Source organism: Trichoderma reesei (genome assembly GCF_000167675.1).
Source record: "Trichoderma reesei QM6a unplaced genomic scaffold TRIREscaffold_18, whole genome shotgun sequence".
Classification (NCBI taxonomy): domain Eukaryota; kingdom Fungi; phylum Ascomycota; class Sordariomycetes; order Hypocreales; family Hypocreaceae; genus Trichoderma; species Trichoderma reesei.
In genome coordinates, this window is record NW_006711165.1 from 304,846 (window position 1) to 316,312 (window position 11,467).

Consider the following 11,467-nt stretch of genomic DNA (forward strand, 5'->3'; position numbering starts at 1 on the left):
AATTTATAATTAATTTAATGCCTTTTACTATTAGCTAAAGATTTAGTTACTTTAAGTTATTATTATTAATAAGGAAAATATATTAAAAAATATACTTAAGTATATTTTTTTAAATACTTAATAGCAGCTATGCCTTTTTTATATTAATATAAATATTAATAAAAAGATAACTATATAATAAAAGGATTTTAATAATAAGGCTACTAGTAGTAATAAGGCTAGTAATAGTAATATATTTATAAGCAGCCTAGCTACTAACCTTAATACTAATAAGCTTAATAGCCTTAGCCTTATTATAGCTATAGCAGTAGTATAATTAAGTATTAGGCCTTTTTATAAGAATAATAAGAATAGCTTTAAATAAGTATAATAATTAGTTATTTATACTAATATTAAGAAAGACTATAAAATAGCTTAAGCAGGGCTTATTACCTATTTTAATATATAGCAGTATAAAATAATTAACTATATTATTTTTAAGTATCTCTTTTTAGCTAATTAATTCTTATAATACTGCATTAAGTAATATTATAACTTTAAATAATAAACTAATAGCCTTATAAAAATAATATATAAAGATATTAAGTTATTTCTTTTAATTAAGACTAGTAATTTATATTATTTTTATAAGGTAATTATATAAATACTAGTTAAAAAGAAATATAACTATAAGTAAATAGCAGTTAAGGAGGAAATAAAGCTATGCTATTAATATATTAGCAGGGACTAGCTAAGGCAGCTTTTAATAAAAGTTAATTATAAAGCTATTAAATAACTTATATAAAAATACTATTAGGCTAAGGCTATAATATTAAAAAAGAATAATAACTTAATACTTTATAAAATAACTTATACCTTTATATAGTAATATGCCTTACTTTATATATACTATTTATAAAAAAATATAATTAAAAGTAATAAGGTTTTTATTAAAAAGCTAGTTTATGCCTACTAGTAGCTAAATAAGCTATTTATAAGTTTCCTTTTTATTTTATATAAAAAACTTACTAACTTAATATTATAAAATTTCCTAAAGCCTTTTTTTTAAATTTATAATTTTAATATTATTAAAAAGTTATATAGCTAGCCTTAACTTTTTTAAAATTATAAGCAGCTTATTAATATATATTTATAGCTAATTATAAACTTAATAATAGCTTTAATATAATAGTAGGTATTATAACTAGCTTTAATACTGCTATTACTGCTATTACTACTAACTTTAACTTAAGGTATTTAGCGCCTAGGCTTAAGTCTTTATTAAATATATACTATAGCTAAGATTAAGGCAGAAGTAACTTAAGCTAGCTAATTATTTATATAACTATTTATATAGCTATTTATAAAGCGCTTATAAATATATATAAATATTAAGGGATAAGGAGTAAAAAGGGGATAAGGCTATAAATATAATAGCAGCAGCAGTATTAAAGCTATATATTTAATAGTAGCGCCTTTATCTTTTACTATTAAGGAAGTTATTTTAGTAACCTAGTTAAAGGCTATAAATTAATTAATAGGCTGCAGTATAAATATATATTTAATTTAATAAAAAATGCATTTTTTAAAGGAATTAATTAATAAGGAATTTCCTTTTTTATAATTATATATAGTTTTTAATTATTATAGTATATATTATAAATTAGCAGGGCGGTATAGCGCAGATAAAATCTAAGCTAATTTAGGTTAGTTAGTGCCTAAATAGCAATCTAATAGTGCCTTAATAGTAATACTCTTGTTTTAGAGGGGGGGGGCGGCATAGGATATATAGCAGAGGTGCGTTTAGGGCGCTGGCTGGATGCATGTGCGAGGGGAGAGGTACGTAAGGTATGTGAGGTAAAGAAGTATGTATGTATGTATGTATGTTTAGTAGAAGATATTTTTTTTTTTGTTATTTGTTACACGTCTCTTTTTTTCTGTCTTTTGGATGATAAAGGGCGTCTTTGTCATGCAAGAGGGTTCTGCGGTGTGACGGGTTTGAGAAGGCCTACATATGTACATACTTGCACTCTACATGTTTGTATGCGTTATGCGTGTGCGTGTGTGTAGGAGCTTAAGCCTTGTTCTTGCGTTTGTCTTTTAAATATTCAAAGTGTTGTAAGGTACCTAGGTTTTGAAGAATAGGTATGGGCTGTAAGACGAGAGAATTGGGAGCTTGGAGACGATTGGATGATATTCAGTGTAGCCATGTGCAATATATGAATGGACAGTGAATAGGTGTAGGCATGCCAAGGGACGAATAAGAAGGGAAAGGAGCGGAGATGCATTGCGCGCATGTAGGACTTTCTTGGGTTCTTGGGGAGGCACGGCGTCGGATGACATGGCTGTGGCATGGCATGGCATGGCATGGGGTTTGTGTGGCTTTTGGGGGGAGGGGGTCTAATATCGTCTGTGGCACGAAGAGATGTTGTGCGAGTCTGCAATGAGACACTACTAGTCTATGGGCCAGGGGGACGCAGCATATAATGGGACATGGGATGGGACGTGAAGGGTCGTACGTATGTATGTAGGACATGGGGGGAGTCGAGCTCCAGCGGTTGTGCCGCGGGAGACGCTGCGATGCGATGCGATGCGATGCGATGTAAGGCGCCTGCGAGAGCTACGTGGATGGCCTAGACTTGTGTGCTTCTTGATGCCTTGTCTGATGGGTGCGTGCTGGTGGGGGGGTTTGTTGAAGTGTCGGGTGCTTTTGTGTAAGGCGATATAGGCGAGGTTATTGGGTTGAAGGACCTGGGATGCTGGCTGTTGCTGATGCGTGAAATGAGTTGTCTTTCGTTTCTTCTGAGGGCGGTCTTTGATGTGGAGGTGCGTGAGACGACGAGGCTCTGTGAAGTAGACAGTTCACCAGGCCTCAGTTAGACACGAATTGCAGCTTCATTCCATTGCTCTCTGTCAGGTACACAAGGTACCTACCCCGGTACCCATGAAGGACGGAGGCAATGCATAGCACGCCTGGAAACTCAGTGGACCTTGTTCTTCTTTTTCTTCTTCTTCTTCTTCTTCCCTTGTCCTCTCCGACAGTGAGGCTTTCTTATTACAAGTTGTTTTCTTTTTGATATATATGATACATCAACCGCGCCAGAGGAGTTGTCGTCGGGAATAAACCACCGGCGGAGCGACTCAGCCCGTTTCTGCTCGCTGACTCGGGTGATTTTCTTGAGAATCCTTGATGCTGGTGTTACGGAAAAGGGCAGTATTATTACTTCAAGCAGCAGGGGACGGCTAGAGAGGCTTACGAATGGAACTGACATAGGTTGGCTTTAACTTCTGTTTTGCCTTCATCTTGCCCCTGCGGATGAGGAAATGGCGGCCTTGTATGTTAGGACGGACTGGGAATGCAGCATATACGGTGTCATGTTCTCAAGCTCTGAGTAGCGGAAGGGGGGGTTTACGGCTGAGGATGTCTGTGAGAGTTGGGAGGTGCTTAATTACACATGCTGAGGCATGGCTACATACTGTGGACTGGGAGCTAAAGGAGCTAAAGAGAGCTGTTCCTGGGGCTATTGGAGCGTTGGCTGAGCTTGGAGCAGGTTCTGGGGCGGGTTTGAGCTTCTTCCTGGGAGGACATTGCAGATCGGGCTTGGTTTACTCCGGGGGCGCGTTGTTGAAGCTGTAGATTACGCAAAACAAACCAAATTGTTTATTTCTCTCCGCTGTTGTCTCGTAACTGTAGATACTAGGGGAGCGCAGAAAGGATAGGGATACTGCTCCGTACACGCAACAGCATTGCGCCAAAGGCACAGCGTCTTCCCGTTGTGATGGACATGTGAGTACATTTCATCTGGACTTACACGGGTAAATCGTCGATCAGCCCGGATCTAGGATCAACCGCCTTGGCTGCCTCTCTTCCCATGCTGTAGATTCCCTTTTCCAAGCTTCTTACTAACCTCGTATCTTCATAGAGTCAAGTCAACTCATACTAAATCAAATTACTATATACGGGCAAAATCAGGGACACCATGGCGCGAGATCAAGGGTAGTACTGTAGTAATAGCAGCCTCACACACACTCCGTATCCTCTTCACGCGGGGGAGCTGAACGAAAGGATCCTGATCCCTCCTCCTCCTGCTCCTCCGCCTTCTCACCCCCTCCAAACGGGGCATCTCCGTTGGCGCAAACACACACATTGCTCAGTGCAGCAATTCCGTCTGCCGAGAGACAAAAGATGCATAAAGGATGGATGGGGGGGGGGGGGGGGGGGGGGGGAGCGTAGCATCGGATGCCGGGATGTTCTACAGTACGTACGCGATCCGGAGCCTTGCGTTTTGGTCGGGCTCGCTTGCGGAAGATGCGAGGCTGGGTTCCTGAAACTGAGCTGATCATGGCGCCCTTGATAAGTCGAGCCCAAGGCAAGGGGTGAATATTAGAATGCCTGCCTGTTTTTGTCTTCCTTCTCGAATTTATTGGCACCTAAATCGATCCCGATGCCTAGCTGCACATGTCCTCGTACGAGCATCAGTCCAGTAGGTAGTACTAGCTCTAAAGCCATGCACGGTTCTTCTCGTGCAATCGCGGACGGTGGACGAGGCTGGGGGATATGTGCCCTAGCAGCACATGTGCAGCCTGGTCGTTTTATGGCATTGAGACCCCCTCGCGGGCGTGTATTTGCATCTCCAAGGGCAAAGCTGGCCGCGGCAAGACCCAAACCGGGCAGCGCATAAGAAAGAACTGAAGAAGATTACCTAGTGCTACTACTATGTGTGTAGGACGATGAGGGAAGAGGATTCGGAGTCGCAGTCCACATGACCCCCCGTTGCGGGATGGCACGATCCGTCCAACCTCCTCAGCAGATGCGTGTATCAGGTATAGAACCCACGTACAGTATTAGCAGCACGAAGCCAGAAAAGCAAATGCCGCTGAGCTGCGTGCATGACATGGCGAGAGACAAATACTAGGTACATAGGCCACTCTGCACGCAATCTCGTGTTCATCATTGGCCCAGAAAGGGCGCCGTAAGTACTACATGTATCGTAGGTATGTACGCATGGCGCGAGTTTCCGGATTGGACGGATATTGCCCCTTCGTCGTCCTCGCAAAGCTTTTAGCGGCCAGTGATGTGCAGCCGCGGGATCTCGAGTCCCAGTCCCCTCTCTCCTTCATTCGAAGCTGTGGCTTTTTTCTTACTTGTGAGGTATTATGCATGTACCCGATTGTTCAATTCTAGGTTGGGATGCCTGGTGATTATCAGGGCGCTGTGCGCGGCAAAGCTAGGCGGAGAGGAGGCTGCAGGGAGTACATCCGTGCCTGGGGAGGCTGGGGGACCGGGAGGAGGATTACTGCTGCTGTATTTTGTTCTGACTGGGGGTGAGGGGGGAACATTTAATCCACATAGTTTTGTCAATACATACTGCTCGGGTTGTGGGAGGGGCTTTTTGGCTTTGAGGGGGAGCTGGAAGTGTAGATTGAGGAACAGGATGATGAGGGCTCGAGGATGGGTCTCCAAGATAATATGGATGGCGGTCGGTGTGTATACCGCTTTTGAGCGTTGATGAGGGTTTAAGTTGACCAGACAAGGCATGGGATATTCAGCAAGCAATTGTCAAAGGGCAATGCTCGGCACCGCCAAGACGACAACGTCCAGCCATCTTCTTCCGGTAAAAACACGCACCTCATATATACGAGCAGCTCGTAGCCCTGATCTGCCTCGCCGACTTCAGTGTAAGAGCATCGCAAACAGCCCAGCACAACCAGGCAACGTAATATATGGGAGGCGCCCGGCAGGAAAGGAGAAGCCAGAGAGAGAGCTGAAAAAGAAAAAGCGAGCGACGACACAATTGCAGGCTGGGGGATCGTCCGCTACCGCCTTTTTAGATGCACTGGGTCCCCCCTCCCCTGTCATTACGGAGCTCCCCAGGACGGCTATTTCCGCAGCGAGTTGCCCTCAAATCGAGCATAGTCCGTTCTTGTCTGCGAGCATCTTACGAGTAGTAATACAACTCCATACCGTTCTGTGCTGTGCAGGGGGGGAGGAAAAGAGAGACATGGGGTAATATGGCAGGGGGGATGATGGTAGGCCCAAGCTGGCGGGCGTCGAGTGTAGGAGCCGAGCGAGGCAGTGGTGTTAATAATAGCAAGCTGCTCGTGTGCTGCTGCAGCTGGGAGTCAGTATACTGAAAATAGGTACCGAGAAGGATCAAGACATGATAATAGTACTGTACGATATGGTAAGGTAGGGAAATGGAAGGATGAAGCTCTGCGGAGACTTTGGTAACGCAGCGACGGGACTTGCGTCCTCATCAAGTTTGATGAGAAATGCAATGCACACACCCTTCCTTGCCTCCCCGCATATTGGCGATACACGTCACATTCGCGTCGAGCCGTTATTTTTTTGTGACGGCCCGTTCCTCGATTGTTGCGGTCTTGGTTTTGGATTATGTAGGTCTCTGTATCAATGTAAGTTGAAGGGTCTCGGCGAAGGTCGTTTCTGATAATTAAGTGTCGCTTGCAGGGCTGACGACTTACACCGGTTCTGCCAGACGCTACACGGTCATCCCTTGTGTTTTACTCCGCATCGCCTTGGTTTCCCTTGTAAGTAATTGTCGTGAATGTCTTGTATGTAGCTTGCCAGATTCATGACAGTTCAGTCAGCGTTGCCTTCAGACCACACGCGGCTTTGGCCCTTCGTCCCCCTATAACATCCATAGACTTACATCTCGCAGCCTCACCCTGTCCATCCTCAACCCCAGACCTGTCACCACCGCTCCTTGAGATGCAACTTTTCCTCGAGCTCTTTTCCTCGTCTGTCCTTGGATATATGTAATATACCCATGGGGGGTCTGTTATCCAATCGCCAACGTCCATCAAGGTCCCCCCAAATTCCTCATCACCCTTTCAAAGCTGCACCCTACGATACTACGCAAGTTCTGTACCCCCTGGTCAATGGCCCATCGCAATATCCAGCACACGCCCAGACGCGCGATATGCATCTACTCGCCCTGGCCCGATCGTTCCCGTCGAGCCGAGACGACAATCGCTGTTTCACCCTCCAATTTTCCCCTCATTTTGGACTTGCTTGCTACTACCTACTACAAGGAAAAGGTGGTAATGATACATTGCCTTTCTGCATCTGTGCACAACACTGTACAAGCCTGCTGCGGCGATGCTGCGCTTTTTTTAATAATGCCGTGAATAGCTCTGTATTAAACCGATATGTGCAAGGCTTCATAGAACGGAGCAACTGTCGCCGCATCTTGTTCGTTCCCCCTGTGGTTGTTCATCACCCATCATTTGATGGCTTGCCCGGAATAGCTTCATAGCCGTCCATGGACATGGACTTCTGCCCAAGCACGCCTCGAAAAAGGCAGCGCTCAACCACCGCCAAACCGCACCAGCATTCATATAACCAGTATTCCCTACTCCATCCATCCACTCATTCATCCGCCCTCAAGACAAGCCCAATCTGTATGTAGAACCCGCAAAGACCCCTGCTCATGCACCAATCGTCCTGTGTCGTCATCATCATCATCGTAAACCCCCAAGACACAAACCGGCTAACCCCCCCTCTCCTCCCTTGCTTCCCTTCTCCACAGCTAACCTCTTCCTCCTCTTTTTTTTTTTTTTATCTTTTATCTCCCCCTACGTTCACGATGCTTGGCTAGAGTATTCATTTGTTCATTTCATCGTTCTAAAAAAACCCCGCTCTCACACGCCCTCTCTCCACTGGACTTCTTATTCTTCTATTTTCCCCTCCGTATGTCTGATATCATCGTGCAGCCGACGGTGTCGTTTTTAGGCTCAAATGCTCCTATACCCTAGCTTGTTAGCTGCCCAGGTCTCTCGTCTTCTCCACGACAGCAGAGACATACAAGTATTACCGTCTAAGTTGCAACAATGAGGGTATGTAGTATTACCAAAAAGAGGAGATCAGAGTGAAGCTTTTCCGTACCGTTTGTTGCGTCGCATTTGCAGAAACGGAATTCGTATAAGCATGGGTGTCTGTTGATGAGGGGCGCATGCAGTCCACCGCTCGCTTTCCTTGGTTCTGACTTTGTACGATGTTTTATTTTTTTTTTCGATTTTTTTTTTTTTCAAGGTGATGGTGGTTGGCTTACACCACTTATTGACACTTGTTTTGTCTCGGTATAAGGATCCGTTTTGGACGTTTGATCGGCAAACGGACGACTTGGATGATTACCTACCTACCTAGTACATGCATGATGTGATTTTTGGACGTGTTGTTATCTTGTCTGCGTGATTTGGCATGTCATCACGACTTCAGGGCGCATTATACGAGGTTCACGAACAATACCGTCTTTGTAAGCTCAGACAGGCGATCTCGAAAAGTAGTAGCAATCATCGTGACCCGCCTCGGCCTGTCGGACGAGCCTCGTTTTCTCTCATTCTCTATTCCAAAGCACGTGTTAATCACTGCTTCGAAAGACAACACGACATAAAATCTCCGTCATGAACCAAATCTCCAAAACCCCGATTATCAACTATCCAACAAACTGCAAATCCACCCCCATGAAACCCATAAACCCTTGACATGCTTCTCCTCCATATCATTACTACATCTTCCTCCAAAAACCGGGTCTCACGATCTTGTATAACATCACCTCACATTAGACTTGACAAGTGCAAACGCCGGGCGTATCCCTAGCTGCTCCTCCCCCCCATCGAACCTCAAGGGTCCCCTCCCTCCCCGGAATCATGCCATGCCCCAATGATGAGATGATGCATGCACCTCCTGTTCTCAGCTCATATGTCATGCACTACATCATTCTGAAAGCTGAACCCCAAAAAGGTGCATGAACCATGGAAAACGCTCGGTACCTACGTCGTTTGGCAGGACGGGCCTTGCTTTAGCTTGCGTAAGGGGGGGTCTTTTCTGCAATGGGCATGGGAGGAGGACGTCAAGGGAGGGGGTGCTGGGGGTACAAAGGGTGGTGTGTGCTACCTTAGAACCAAGATCAGGACGAGATTCGGGAGGGGAGACCGTTGTCGATCATGACGATGGTGGGAAGACGAAACCGTTTTTGATCTTGTTGTGTATGTATGGCATTGAGTGTTTGGCGATATTCGTACATCGTGATGCAAACCTAGCTTTGACGCAATGTCGACAGTGTCCCTCCTATGGCTGATATCCTGATACGGCCTGCTAAAACGCCTTTTGCTTCATCGCCTATGCTGTCCTCCGTGTTGTGTTTGAATCAATGCTTCACGTAGCTCATAACTGTATGCAGGGCCGTCTGTGTTGCCATGAAGACTCTCGTTTAGGTGCCTTCTTTTGCGAAAGGCGTCAACAGTAATAGACACCGTCTATCCCTCCATCTTGACATCAGCCTCCTTGCCGAGATTCTTCAGCAGGTAGCTCCGCTTAAAGTACTCGTTGGGATGCACAATTGTTTCCAGCTGGTTGGCCGTCATGACGCCTTCATCCTTGGCCTTTTTGATCTCGGCCTTGTGCAAGTGGTCAAACACGCTGAGTCGGGTTAGCTCTCCGTAGCAGTTGTGAACCCCCCCCCCCTTGAAAGGGATCAAGCAAAGGTTTAAAGATTGGACGTACCGGTTGCATGCCATGTGAAACTTTTGATTATCCTTGTCTTCCTTGATGCCCTGCAGCACCGACCGATCAGTGACCCCCATGGCTTGCACCAAAGAGGTCAAGTTCTCCAAGTTGAAATGCCGGTACGGGCACCCGTGCGCCTCGCCAGGCCCCGGAGGGTGCTCGGTGAGAATCTTCTGACAGCTAAACGGGCTGTAGCCGCCGCCTCGCCGATTCGAGTCGCCGCCAACGTCGCCGTATGCGTGCCGGATGTTGTACCGGTATTCCTTGTTGAACGTGTCGTCCGTCACCTTGTGGAAGGCGCCGCGCCAAAAGGCCAGACACTCTTCCAGGTTCAGGCCGATGCCCTTGAGGAAGAGCGTGTACTGGAGACGGCCGTAGTGCTTGAGGTGGGCGTCGCGACGCAGCGACCGGTGCAGGTTGGACATGCACGCCGGGAAGTGCTGTGAGAGGTTGTCGATGTTGGCGGCCGAGATTTGGGCTCCGGCAGGCGCTGTAGAGCCGGAGATGTAGGACGCGTCGGGAGTGATGAAGTTTTTGGAGAGGTGGTTGAGGATGGGCGTTAGTCGGTCGTCTTCGTCCAGACGCGGCAGTGCTCGTGCTGTGAGCTGTTTGGACACTTGTCAGTTTCATGAAGCTTGAAACAACTCTGCGGGCAGGGATTCATTCACCTCTAGTTGTCTTTCAAGCCGGCTTGTAAACTCCGCCACCACCATGCTTGACTGCTCTCGCCCGGGCACATACGCCTTTCCGGCTTTCAGGAACACCCTCCGACTCTCCACCAGATCGGGCACTCGCTCCCAGTCCACCTTGAACCACGTCTCGTCCTCGCTGCTCGTCTTCTTGCCGCTCACCATGGCCTCCAGCTCGGCGCCATACCGCCTCTTCTCGTCGTCCGTCACGGGCTCCCACCAGTCGAGGTCCAGACTGGAAACGAACGCGGCCCGCTCCTTTAGATCGTCGCTGTTGAATCGCAATCGGAACAGCATCGTCTCGACGCGGGCAAATCTCCGGCGGAGGTCCTCGGTGGACGAAAAGGCTAGCCTCAGGATGAAGTGGCTGTAGTGGTCTTTCTGGCGTTGGGAAAACAGCAGCTTTGCGTTGCTGGAGCTGTTGGAGTCGAGCGGCAGGTATTTGTCGAGGATGGGCTTCATGTGCGATGCCGTCTCTGCGGGCGACCGGTTGCGAAAGGAGCACGCCTCGAGCTCGGCCAGGACTGGCAGGGTCAGACATGTTTGCGCGGAAACGGACACTCGAGCTTCAGTTACCTCGTAGTCGGTCAATGGCCCACTGCTCAAACTGCTCGAGGGTAATGTCTGCCGTCGGGGCATCTGCGTAGAAGTTGAGGCGATGGGGATACTGCGTGTCCTTGAACTGGGGCGTGGCAAACTGCTTCTTGCGGTAGTCGACGACGCTGCGCCGCTTGGGGTCGATTCGATTGGGGTCTTGTCGCATCATGGCTGCTGTGTGCGGATGTGACTGTTGAAGCTGTGCTGTCACTGAATCCGTTTGGTGTTGAGATGGATTTGGCGGGTGAGAAGGACTTGAGCGTGAGAGACGCGACTTGACGCGTCGACACGTGGGGCAGAATCAATTAAAACCCATGGCGGCGGTACCTGATGCCGCGCCTCGATTGGCGCTAGCGCTAGGTACCGGTCATCAACACCAGAAATTGTTTTCACGGCTCACAGCCTGCCAGTTGAGAGCAGGTCTATCAATTGCTCCCAAGGTAACACGTAAAATTCGTTCAATTGTAGCCTAGGTCGCCCTGAACTGAATATATTACGGGACTATTCGCCTGCTGTTCGATATATCTACCTCTGTCTTTACTCTATTACATCATACGTGGAACTCCTTTACCAAGGGTCATGCGAGCATTTCGAGAGTGCAAACTCCACGTCAATCTCATCTCGAATCACAGGAAACCCTTGTCCGTCACAGCCAGACATTGACTACATATAC

The 11,467-nt window shown here is 47.0% G+C and overlaps 2 protein-coding genes across 2 annotated transcripts; both read right to left on the reverse strand.

Moving 5' to 3' along the window:
* Nucleotides 1-3,278: 3,278 nt before the first annotated feature.
* On the reverse strand, nt 3,279-4,323 carry TRIREDRAFT_110008 (uncharacterized protein; the record flags this gene model as incomplete). Its single annotated transcript, XM_006967646.1, has 5 exons — nt 3,279-3,404; nt 3,457-3,556; nt 3,792-3,843; nt 3,888-3,894; nt 4,246-4,323. 5 exons carry the CDS (start codon nt 4,321-4,323, stop codon nt 3,279-3,281), a joined length of 363 nt encoding a protein of 120 aa, XP_006967708.1.
* A 4,935-nt stretch (nt 4,324-9,258) lies between these two features.
* TRIREDRAFT_66296 (uncharacterized protein) lies at nt 9,259-10,963 on the reverse strand (the record flags this gene model as incomplete). Its single annotated transcript, XM_006967647.1, has 4 exons — nt 9,259-9,421; nt 9,506-10,113; nt 10,177-10,721; nt 10,774-10,963. 4 exons carry the CDS (start codon nt 10,961-10,963, stop codon nt 9,259-9,261), a joined length of 1,506 nt encoding a protein of 501 aa, XP_006967709.1.
* Between the last annotated feature and the right edge of the window lie 504 nt (nt 10,964-11,467).